Source organism: Tiliqua scincoides, chromosome 3 (assembly GCF_035046505.1).
Source record: "Tiliqua scincoides isolate rTilSci1 chromosome 3, rTilSci1.hap2, whole genome shotgun sequence".
Classification (NCBI taxonomy): domain Eukaryota; kingdom Metazoa; phylum Chordata; class Lepidosauria; order Squamata; family Scincidae; genus Tiliqua; species Tiliqua scincoides.
The window spans coordinates 43,627,215-43,640,303 of NC_089823.1; the positions used below are offsets into that span (position 1 = coordinate 43,627,215).

At 41.2% G+C, this 13,089-nt stretch overlaps 1 protein-coding gene across 2 annotated transcripts in view; it reads left to right on the plus strand.

The window, feature by feature from the left end:
• EPHA6 (EPH receptor A6) overlaps positions 1 to 13,089 on the plus strand; it is a 499,677-nt gene that overhangs the window by 108,026 nt on the left and 378,562 nt on the right. For both annotated transcript variants that reach the window (XM_066619606.1, XM_066619607.1), the window contains exon 3: positions 10,498 to 11,161. In XM_066619606.1, the coding sequence (XP_066475703.1) occupies positions 10,498 to 11,161 (664 nt within the window). The remainder of the gene's footprint in view (positions 1 to 10,497; positions 11,162 to 13,089) is intronic.

A 13,089-nucleotide genomic window follows, 5' to 3' on the forward strand; every position in this document is an offset into this window, starting at 1 on the left:
AACTCAGGAAACAGCAGTTGATTTAAACGTAGAAGTGATGCTAATAAATTGAGCATTTCATTCAAAATGTTTCACCTTGTTGTGAATCTTTCAGCCTACTACCCTTCGATTCATAAAAAATTCATGCTGTATTTAAGCGAAGGACAAAATAGTGCTGACTTCAGCTGCGTTTATATACAAGTTTCCCATGCAGACCAATAAACGTCAGATCTGATGTTTCAGCAGAAGTTTCACATCATGTTTAAATAATAGTTCTGACCCTGCCTTTGGGATGCTTCCCCATGCAAAAGATGGAAGAAAAACAGACCTCAAATTACTTGCATTTATTTCATCAGAACTCTGCCTGTGCCAATAATTTCACAGTGCCTCTGTTTTCTTGCTGCAGATCTGTGACAATAGAAACAGAGTTGGAAGGTGCCTGTAAGGTCATCTAGTCCAACCCCTGCCTCCAGCAGGAATTCCTCCTAGACCATCTCCAGCAGGTGCTTGTCAAAACTCTGCTTGAAGATTTCTGGTGAGAGAGAACCCACCATGTCCCTGGGCAATCTGTTACACTGCCGAACTGTCCTTACCATCAGGAATTTTTTCCTGATATCCAATTTGCATCTCTTCTTTTGCAGTTTGGATCTAGTTCTACTTTCAGAGGCAGCTGAGTAAAAATTTCTCCCTTCTTCCATATGGCAATCAAAGTACTTTGCTGGAACTCAGGTTTGTTTGATCAGAAGTTTAATTCAGGTTGCTCAAAAACAGAATAGAAATATGTAGACTATATTGCTTTAGTTATAGAGTCCAAATAGTTACTCAGCAGAATGTGGGTGGCCCAGCATGAAGCTACCATATGCACTTTCATCAGTTGTGGATGGCAGGGGAAGCAAAGGGGTGGCAGATTCAGGGTGTCCTTCACCATAAGTCTGCCACTGCCTCCAGACCTCTGCAGCCCACTTTGATCCCCTGTAACTAAAAAGAAGCAAGAATTGCATTATCCATTTTTATCCCTGCACTCCATCCTCTGCAGAGTTTAAAGGGAATACATCCCTTTACATTTTAAATGTTGTACAAGGAAGGAGTACTTTGCTACCCCCACCCCTGGCTCCATTCTCATGCAATATTTAATGTTCAAAGGGACATGTTCCCTTAAACTTTAAACCCCATAAAGGATAAAGCACAGTGAGGTAAGAAGCTTTTATTTTTGGAAGGGGGTGTACATGTGTGGGCACACATGTGTTCTCAGTGAAAGCAGCGGGCAGTGGACCAAGTTGAGCCAGTCCTGCAGCAGATGCGCAAATCTTAGACTTGGTTACCCTTTTGTAAGATCAAAAGAGTGTGTTGGTTTCCCAGAGTATAAGAATAAGAAACTGTGAATTACTTTGTACATTGGGAAGGTGATTGGAATTACAAACTATAATGTACATTTGCTGAACAGCAGAAATAACACTGATGATGACATGACTCAGAAGTGCCTTTAATTTGCAACAGCGCAAGCCTAGCACTTTGAACTAGTCCTTTCAGAGCTCAGAAATTTCCAATTCTTCTCATGGTGTTGCCATTTCAAGCGCGATCACAAGCACAGATCGGACGTTTCGCACACAACTTTTAATGTGTTTGCAAAATGAGGAATGTGTTACTTTAACCTTCTTATTAACTTTAATTTTGCTTCTTCAGTGTGTTTGCCTTAGTTTGAATTACACCTGAAAATTTAAAATTTAAATGAAACTGCTTTGCACTATTGTTATTTTGGCCCTGCTATAAAAATAGAAACATATTTACATCCATTTTTAACCACAAGTGAAATCCAAAACTTGGCTACTTCAGTACTACTCAATGCTTTTTCCTCTTACCCATTTAAATCCGTGTTGGGACTGAAGGTCAGCCAGCCAGTTGCTCAGATAAAAGAGTCAAGCCGTATGACCAAGTGGTGTTCTATTAGTCCATTGTCAGCCCAATCCGATGCATGTCTACTCAGAAGTAAGTCCCACTATAGTCAATGGGCATACTCCCAGTAAATGTGGATAGGATTGCAGCCTAAGTTACCTAATCCTTGCTTTGCTGGTAGCTGCAATTCTCTGGCCACCCATAGTGGTGACACTAAAGCAGCCAGCCCATGAAGCTGCAGGGGGGCAGTACAGGTAAGTACTGCAGGTGCCACAACACACCGTGTAAGCAGCCCCTTTGGAGGCATTCCGGGCAGTGATGGCAATACAGCAGCACATTGTTGCACAAGCATCCCCCAGCACCACCTTCTGGGATCTGTCAGCCAGAAAGGAGCGGAACCACTACAAGACAGTGCCTCCAAGCCCCAACTCAGCCAGCCAACCCAGAAGGACACCATGGTTGATTTTTAGGCATTCTGAGACCCACAGAGGCTGCTGGCAGAACACCCTGTGAACACAACTGGAGCACAGCTCCGGTTGCATTCATAGGGTCCAGGTGAGCTGTCCCCTGCAAGTTCTGAACCCATGGATGGAGAAATCTGTGGGTACTGAATCAGCAGATAATAAGGGTCGCCTGTATTGCATTTACTTTTAATAGTCACAGACTGTAAAAATGTTTAGAACAGCACTAGTGGAAGGTAATCAATCTTTGCCATTTATATTGCTATTTATTTAATTGTTAAATGCTAGTGAAGTCTTGCAGGGGAAACAAATCCTTTGCAATGTAACAGATAACAATGCAAAATTCCTGCAAATAGTAGCTTTGGATACTAGCCTGACATTTTTCTTCTTATTTATTCTTTCACACATTGAAATACTGATTTCCATTACAACAGTGAAGATTCTTTATTTAGCTTGGAGGAGAATTTTGCCTGTTGCTGGCTTTCTTGTGATTGCAATCTTTCCTAAAGTGATTTGTCTTTGAAACTTTATTATTAGTGAGACAGCCTTGGTGCAAAAGTTGATAAAATGTGGCTTGCAATGCTACTATTATAATTTTTCCCAACTCCTTTAAAATGTAGTTTTCCTCTGTGGCTGTCATAATTCTCTGCTTCAGAAGACTTCTCCATTTGTTTTGATACAGAGAGGAGGAAGACTACAGGGCTTGCACCCAAAGTCAACAGAAGGACAAAAAAACAACTTAAGCTATTTCACTATAATCACTTGCACAATAAATATTGATCTCTTCTATTACCTATTTTTATTAAAGTGACTATATACAGACATAAAGAGAACCATCTGATTTTAGAAGTAGGCTACCAGCAGAATGTCATATATTAAAGTAGATGACATTCGTCATTAGATTTGTTTTTGTTATCTAATTAAGGCCCACATTTTCCAGCACTGGCATAGCTGTGCCAATGGGATGGGTGGTGCATCCTGCAGATGGGTGGTGCCCGTGGAAGCCTCCTCAAAGTAAGGGTATATTTGTTCCCTTACCTTGTAGCTGCATTGCCCTTATGTCAGTGCTGGAAAGTGGGTTAGGATTGCACCCAAAAATATATTAATTTTAAGAAAACAAATTGAACGATGGATACCTAATCCTTTTTAATATATGGTAGTATCCTACCATTGCCTCCAGACCAGGAAGAAATCTCTGTATAAGAAAAACTTGGGGAGTTTAATTTCTGCTATGAATGTAATAGAAATTATTGACATATTATAAATCATCCCACCCCACCATTATTTTTTTCTTTGAAATTAGGCATAATAGAAATGCAGAATCCTTACTTGCCTCCTGAAGCAAGAGGATTTGCACTTTAACTAAATGGCTAGGAGCAGGATTCAAAGCTCTAATTTTTGAAGCTGAAACCATTCAAAGTGAATATTTAAGTAGTTTCATGGAAACTATCGTATTAGGAGGGTGATGGTTTAAACCATTTTTCTTTTTAAGGAGAAGGAATCACTTTGTAACTGTTGGCTTTAAAAGTAATTCCCTGCAGCAAGACAATGTACAGTGGTTCAGCCATTCAGATCTCAATCATTACTATTACTATGTTCTAACTCTACTTTTTAATAAAAAGAAAGTGCCTTTTTAATCAAACTTTTTGTTTGATTAAACAAATCAAAAAGAGCCTTGCAAAGCAAATGCCCAAGGCAGCTTACAAAACTCCATAATAAATGTACAATGCAACATAACAATTAATGGGGGAAAACATCAAAACAAGGCATTAAAACATTAATTTTACAGTTAAATACTAAAATGTTAAAAAAAAATTAAGACTAAGCAAAACCTGAAACACACCATCGAGCCTTGGGGGGGGGGGAGGAGGAGGGAACAATTAGTCCAGGGAAGCAGTCAAGCCAATTATTATTGGAAATAGTTTTTGAATGTCAGATGTAGCATATTAGAATTTTTTTAAAGCAACACACAAAGCAATGCTGGGCACAATCCTAAACCCTTATGTCAGTACTTTCCAGCACCACACTTCCAGAAAGTCAAAATATTGTAATTTGTCCTGTGAATAGCATTAAATCTGTTCTAACAATCTAGTACAATTTGATTCCCAGTGCTTTGTGCAGCTCAGAAAATGCAAAATATATACCTTCAGTGAACTTCCAACACAATCCTATGGAGGGGGATAGGATTGTGATGACAGTCTCTTAAATATTTGGTTCTATGTTTTATCTTTCTTTGCTGTAGGCTTAACACGGCATTTTCAACATTGTGCCTCTCTCTCTTTTCCTTCATGAATGTATTGTCATGTGTGAATATCAAACATTGGATACATTGTATATTTCTCAGCAGATACATAAGTTAAACAGTTATCATGGGAATTGGTTAGACATCTATAGGACTACATATGTACCTAGGCCAACCATTGTTCCTATGATAATTCCAGGTGATAATAATCACTGTTCCCATGGAGTTCCATGTGATAATAGACAAATATGTCTTGAACAAGTTTGTTGTCCTTTCTAGATAATAATAATAGTATTTCCCAATAGATTTTCCCAATACTTTGCCCAACTGCCAATGTCAGGAAAACGTCTGTAAAGATCCATATTTAGATTCTGAGTTGAAAACACCTTAACACATATGCTTGTTAATAGTGGTTTGATGACATCATCTTGCCTTAACATTCTGACACAGACTATGCAATCATAATATTATTGAGGAACCTATTACCATTCCAGTAAAAGTTTAAATTGTGCCTGCTTCTACGGTTTATTCATAAGGGTGAAGTGTCTCACTAATGTGCCATCTCCAGCTACCCTAAAAGCATATACCATAGAACAGTGTTTTTCAAACTGTGGTTCGGGACCCACTAGGTGGATCACGAGCCAATTTCGGGTGGGTCCCCATTCATTTCACTATTTTATTTTCAATAGATTAGACTTGATGTTACCATGGTATGTGACTGCATTTGGGGAAATGTTACAGACCTGTACTTTTAACAAGCTACTATGTATATGATTTTAACAATGATAGTCAATTGGACTTACTCCTGGGTAAGTGTGGGTAGGATTGCAGCCTAGGATTGTTAAAACTCTTCCTGCTTGATGATGTCACTTCCGGTCATGACATCACTTCCGGTGGATCCTGACAGATTCTCAGTCTAGAGAGTGGGTCCCGGTGTAAAAGTTTGAGAACTACTGCCATAGAACAAAGAGGGATAATCAGAATTAGTCTTCAAAGATGAAGTATAAAGGTTGGATGATTTTCTATAAATCAGACTGCCCACCTTTCTTAAGCAAAGCACATTTTCTCTACTGTTTTGAAACTGATCTGCTTATCTTTGAGACCAAATAATGTATTTTAGTATTTAAATTACTCTCACACAATTGTAGGTCCGTAAATTGTCTGCCTAGTTTGATTTAACTTTTATGAAATGGATGGCATGTTTCAGACATTGTGGGCCCAGTCCCATCCAACTTTGCAATGCTGACGCAGCCACAGTGAAGCCCTGAGATAAGGGAACAATCATTCCCTTACCTTGAAGAGACCACTGTGAATGCACCCCCTCCCCCCACAGGATGCAGAGTGCAACCTGTTGGCATGACTGCATTGGTGCTGGAAAATTGGATAAGATTGGGTCCTGTGTTAAATATAAGCAGCTACACTTTTAAAGATTGCAAACCCCTGATAGCAAAAGGTGAACGCTGATTATTAGTTGAATAAATGTGGAGTACCTGAACATTTAAAAAGCTGCTAATAATGAGTGCTTTAGCAAGGATGCTACATGAAACACAGGTTGCACTACATGTTTCTCAAGCCTTACTTTGATGACTGTTGAGTATGGAAAAATGCATGCAAACGACTTGTATTCCATTTTCCTCAGATTACCTCTATTGCAAATATGAAAAGCGGTAAAAGTTAATAAAAGACATTATAAAGTTTTATTGCAGTAAGGAGAACAATTCTGATAGTTTAAGTGGTATTTAGGAACAGATGTTCAAGTTTGCGGTATATCAATAAATATACAGACAGAATGCCACACATCTATTGCCTACCTCAAAGGCCACACAAAATCTAATGCCTCTTAGATCACGTGCATACTGTTAGTGGTTTTCTCTTTAGGGTAAAACAGTGTACTCATTTGGAGACTCTGGTTTCATATGAGTGGTAAGAGTAAACATAATAAGTTCCATTTTACTGCATTTGCTGTCATCCTCTATAAATACATACATAATAGGGTTTTTCCCTTTTCCTGTCATTGATTGGAGAGGCATGTTTGCTTTCAACTGTTAAGCTTGAGAGAACTAGTGGGGATGACAGCCACATCTGGCCTGCATCAAGTAGGCCTTCCAATGATCAAGAGCTTATTGGCAAATACTACATCTCCCCTATTTAGTTACTGCAGTTGCATAACTTTAGTGCAGTTTCAAGAAGCCTGTTGGCCACTGGCTCCTCCTCTAAGCTTGTTGCCTGCTGCAGTACGTAACCGACACCGCAGCTTCAGAGACTCAAGGTCAGGCAAGTACTCCCGGTAAATAACGAGACACACGGCAGTGCTCCACCACCAGTTGTCCTTTACTTGAAGATATGTACAATATTTACAGTTCAATAGGCAGTTTAGCAAGCAACAGCACAGATAGCTCTCCTTCTCCACACTCTGATCACGATCCACACCGACGTAGCTTCCCGCAGACAATCCACATAACATCTCCCACAACGCAGCTTGCACAGGCTGCAGTATATACTGGCACTGGCCAATCAGAGGCGAGCTACAGTCTGGTGATCCTATGACTTACCATCTGGTGACAAATCTGGTGACCAGGTATTGCATCAGCCACTCCCATGATGCTACACTGTATGCAGGCCAAGACATCAGGGCCTTGCTCTATCCAGCCTGTAAATTCTCTACAGGCCTGGGGCATATAGCATAACATTGCCTCTAGGAATCAAGTGAAAGCATGTTTTCTTCTTCTTCGATTGTCTCTTGGTTTGGGAAGTTTTACCTTGCTAGAGACTGCCTTCAGCTTGCCTCTTGGGTTTGCAATTCCTAGAGAGTAGAAGGGAGCAGCTGCACCAAAGGGGGGAGGGGGATAGGATTGAGTTGTTAGTTGGCTCCACTTAGCTGGGTTGGTGTAATGGGTCTGGTGTTTGACTTAGACCTGGAAGTTTCAGGTTCAAGTTCTGGCTCAGCTACAAAGCTTCCTGGGTGACCTTGGGCCAGTCACTATTTCTCAGCCTAACCTACCTCACAAGGTTATTGTAAGGTTAAAAGGAGAGAAAGAACCATGTACATTATGGTCCCTTAGCTCCTTGGTATAAAAATGGGAAAATAAGAAACTTGGATGGGCTATGGCACTGCTTCTCAAACTTTTTTCGACAGATGGCTTCCTTGACATAATGGGTCATTTGGCTGCAGCTCCCCATTAGGGCTACACGCCTATATACTGTATAAGATGGCAAGTGTTTTGCAAGGATTCTGCAGCTCCTTTGGCTGGTTTCCATGGGTCCTTGGGAAGCCATGGCTCACAGTTTGGGAACCATTGGGCTACAGGCTTGAAAGAGCACATAGTAATATTTATTTATTTGTAGAATTTATATCCTGCCTTTCTATCCAATGAAGGGCACTCCTGTGAAAATGAGTCCAAAACCATTTTGCCTTGCTTCAAGAGCAGGGACGCTTCCTGAGATCTTTCTGTACCTAACTTCAAGGAGAACCGAGGCAATATTATATGACTAAGGTCCCAATCCTATTGGACCCTTGCACTGCTGGAACTCATGTTTTTTAAAACTAGCCTTTATGGTGATGCCACCATTGTGTGCTGCTGGGCTGCTGCTGCAAAGGGCAGTGGTGCAGCACACACAGTAGCAGCTCCAGAGGGCCTCCATTGGCACTGGTAAATTGGCAATGAAGGCATGTTGTGGGTTAGGAGAGAGGAGGGCAAGGGGACTTTCAGTGAAGATCAGAGGTAGGTCCAGGGTGGAGAGGAGAGTGGAGGGAGCGGTGGAACCTGGCAGCACTAGCATGTGCCAGATCTTATCCCCTCTTTTCCAAGCTATCTCCACCCTTTTTTCTACTTGGACATACTCCAGCAAAATGGCATGGGTCTGAGAAGAGTTGTAGGCAAATGAGGACCAAATCCTATCCAATTTTCCAGTGCCAGTGCAGCCATGCCAATGGGGTGTGCACTGCATCCTGTGGTGGGGAGGCAGTCACAGAGACCTCCTCAAGGTTAGGGAACATTTGTTCCTTTACCCTAGGGTTGCATTGCGGTTGCACCAGTGTGGGGAAGTGGGATAGGATTGGACTCTGACCCACCTACCAGTGGTTTACTGCTGATCCAACTACTGATTATCCAATTGTCTTCCCCCATTAGATGCAGCACATGCTCCACCAGCCTCGCTGCATTGGCTCCAATGGTGGGGGGTGGAATTGGACAGTAATTTAGAGATCTGAGACTCTGCATGAGACTGTGGAAGTCAAACCTTCATGATAACTTCTTGCCCTTGAATAAAGCGTTTTATTTTTATGGAAGTGAAAGATCTTCAAACCATTATTGAGATAAGATGTGGATAAGGTCTTTTTTTCATTTTCCTTATACATAGAGTAAAAGTTTCATCCATGCCTAAGGAATTGGACTGTTAGCTTTCAGATTTTGAAATAAGATTTGTATACAAAAGTCAGCTCGTGCATCATGTTTCAAGACCTTTAAAAATTTCTTACACGTATCATGACTTTTTATTTATTCTGTGTAAACTTTACTATTCAATAACCAGCCCCTGCATCACTATAGTATTAACAGACTGATTCTATTCCCCACCACTGTACACGATGCAGTGCGATGAGAGTGAGCCCTGTATCCAAAGGTTGGGGGGGGGGCGGGCAACCAGAAGGCCAAGGAGAGATAAGTAAAAAATATTTTACTTACCTCTGTATAGTCCTTCTGACTATCTATGGGTCTCCTTGGACCCGTGCTAGCTAAATAGCTGGCCTAAATCAGAGGAGAGAAAAGAACTGGATAGATTTAAAAATGGGGGATAAGATTTGACATGCGCTTTTGCCACTGAGATCCACCCTCTCCAACCAGCCCCTGCCCTCCCCCTCTCTAACCTGAACTATCCCCCTGCCCACAAACTGCCACCTAGTCATATCCGGAGAAACACTTCCACTCACACCTCTGAGAATAGAAGGAGCATTGTGTTCAGGCAAGGTCCCTTTGCATGAGTGAGATGCTGTTTTCTTTTTCAAGGGAATTTGTGCTCACATTAACTTTACTCAGAATGTGACCCAACACTGGGACCCACTCTTTAGAACAATCATCTATTGTGACCCACATAGCTTTACTAGACAAAAAAGAGATCTAGAAAGAAATAATATTTTTATTTATTCATAAGTATTTATTAATTAATAATAAACAGGGTCCTGTGCTCCCAAGACTGCTAGAGACCTTACATATAGCATGTGTGTAGACATTTGCTAGACTCTCCCTAGAAACAGACTTCAAGAACTGTTCCCCCAAACTGTTCATCATTCTAGGGTACCTGGAAGGCTGAACAACAGAGCAAGATGTGCATTAGGGACTTCCAGGCCATAGAAAAGGCTGAAACTGGGTTCACACGTGATCTACAGCATGCCAATTATTAGAGAAAATCAGACAATGTGACTTTTTAATTTGGGGGTATGAAGATGATATCATATCACCAGTTAGCATTCCAGTCATGAGAGCAGTCACTCCATCCAGATTTCCTACTGCTGTGATTTTCTTCTTTGAACTGGGCAAGGATGCTTGCAAAGTTTAAAAAATATATTTCAGAAACTTTTCATGACCCACCAAAAATTGGCTTGTGACCCACAGTTTGGGAAACGCTGCTGTAATCAGTATCTTAAGATTCAGGCAGAATGGCTTTATGAAGACAGCTGAATGTTAACACACAGTAGCATGCCTGGCTCAACTATATCTTGAGTTCATACTTCCTTCAAATAAAGAATTAATTATTAGGATGCCTTGTGCTCACTATCTCCCACTGTCACTCAAGCCTTTGACGCTTTAAAGTGTAGATTTCCACACTGCTATCAATTTTTGATTGTTATTAATTCAGTTATGTGTTTCTGTAATTTGTGCATGATATGTCAAGGTTTTTTTCTCATTTAATGTACTTCCATTTCAGTGGGATGCCATAACAGAAATGGATGAATATAATCGCCCCATCCACACCTACCAGGTATGTAATGTCATAGAACCAAACCAAAACAACTGGCTTCGTACCAATTGGATCTCCCGGGATGCAGCCCAGAAAATTTATGTGGAAATGAAGTTTACCCTGAGGGACTGCAATAGCATTCCGTGGGTACTGGGAGCATGCAAAGAAACATTTAACCTCTACTACCTGGAATCAGATGAATCCCATGGAATTAAATTCAAGCCAAACCAATACAGTAAAATTGATACTATTGCAGCTGATGAGAGTTTTACTCAGATGGATTTGGGTGATCGCATCCTTAAGCTGAACACAGAAGTTCGTGAGGTGGGACCAATAAACAGGAAAGGATTTTTCCTTGCTTTTCAAGACATTGGTGCATGCATTGCTTTGGTCTCTGTCCGTGTTTACTACAAAAAGTGCCCTTCCACTGTTCGGAACTTGGCTACGTTTCCTGATACCATTCCAAGGGTTGATTCTTCCTCTTTAGTGGAAGTACGAGGTTCCTGTGTGAAGAGTGCTGAGGAGCGGGACACTCCAAAATTATATTGTGGAGCAGATGGGGATTGGCTTGTGCCACTAGGACGATGCATCTGCAGTGTTGGGTATGAAGAAGTGGAAGGTTCCTGTCATGGTAAGAAAACTGTTCATATTTCCAGTCCAGTGCAATGTTCGTGTTCCGTTTAACCACATGGGTTGTAGTCCAGCTTTCACTGAACTGAACGGCAAACTTCCATTGGTTTCTAATTGAAGTTGAATTGAGCTCATGATCTATTCCAGTGATTTTCAACTTTTTGCATCTCATGGCACTAAAATTGTCAAGGCACACCATGAGTTTTTTGCCAATTGACAAGGCACACCATGCTGCTGATGGGGGGGGAGGCTCTTATCCTCCAATGGCCTTACTAATAAGTGACCCTCCCCCAAACTCCCATGGCGCATCTGTGAACCATTCACAGCACACCAATGTGCCATGGCACACCAGTTGAAAATCGCTGATCTATTCCATTGTTGGATGCTGCTCCGGATATATTCAGTTTAGGATTGTGTGTGACAGAGAATGTGCAAAGCATATGTTTGGGGGGAAGAAGTTTGTTGGCTTGTAAGAAAATCACAGGTAAAGCAGAGTGTTTTATTCAGGAAATAAGGAATTTAAGATGCTGCATTAATACCATGTGATTAGGAGTGCAATATATGTGCTGAATTCAATGGAAAAGAAAGATTGACTGCTGTGTGCCCACAGAATTTGGAAATAATACATAAGTGAGACACAATGTAATATATAAAGCCTGCACTAGTTCTTTGCAATAATGTATGTTGTGTAAGTTGGGAGGAATATTTATTTGCTAGAAAAGAATTCCAATAATTTCAGTTGAAAAACTAGGAAACAGGTAGACTGTGCACCTCAGGCATTTGCTGGAAGAAAGTCAGTGCTGTATATTTGTCTGGTAATAGTTGTTACTGTGTTTGCACATAAAATATCTTTTTCACTGTGAAACTTTATAGAATTATTCCTATATTTGCAATAGTATGTAAAAAAGACTGGAGAACTGTGTATTGTATACAATATGAATATACAATTCTATTATGCATGGTTATTCAGAAGTAAGTCCCATTGAATTCAATGGAATTTACTCCCCAGCAAATGTGTATAGGATAGCAGCCTTAGTTCATTTCTGTGCTGGTTGAAATCAATGATGCTGCTTGATAATGGTGCAAAATGGAATTTATTTTTACTTCTAGTGCAGGGGTGTCCAAAGTTTTTGGCAGGAGGGCCACATCAGCTCTCTGACACTGTGTCAGGGGCCAGGGGAAAAAAGAATTAATTTACATTTCAAATTTGAATAAATTTGCATAAATGAATATTTTTGAGATGGAACTTATATGAATGAATGACGGTCTTGCAATAACTCAAGGCCTATAAAAGGCCTTGCACAAAGCAAGGCTGGCCTTTCCTTTGCTGCCGCTACTGCATCACAGAGGTGAAACAGCAAGCAGTGTAGGTAGCCTTCATCCCATAGCTCACATGAGAGGTCAAACAGTCACCCTCACACTGAGATCAGTTGCTTCGGGCCAGAGCGGGCTCCAACAAATCTTCAGAGGGCCAGAAGCTCATTGGAGACTGGGGGCTCCCTGAGGGCCGCATTGAAAGGCCTCGAGGGCCGCAAGTGGCCCCAGGGCCGGGGTTTGGGCACCCCTGTTCTAGTGGATAACTTCCCTTGATGGATTAAAATAGTGAAATGTAATTTCTTTCAGATGGAGGATTATTGTTGAATGTAGTGGATGACAGGAGTTTATTTTGTTGTTGTTGTTGTTGACTGGAAAGTTATGTTGCTGATCTAGTGGATTTTGGGCGCAATTCTAACCCCTTATGTCAGTGTTTTCCAGCACTGACATAAGGGCAATGCAGCTCTGAGGTAAGGAAACAAACATTCCCTTACTTTGAGGAGGCCTCCATGAGTGACACCCAACTGCAGGATACAGCACACGTCCCATTGGCACCGCTATGCCAGTGCTGGAAAGTACTGACATAAGGGGTTAGGATTGCGCCCTCAGTCCACT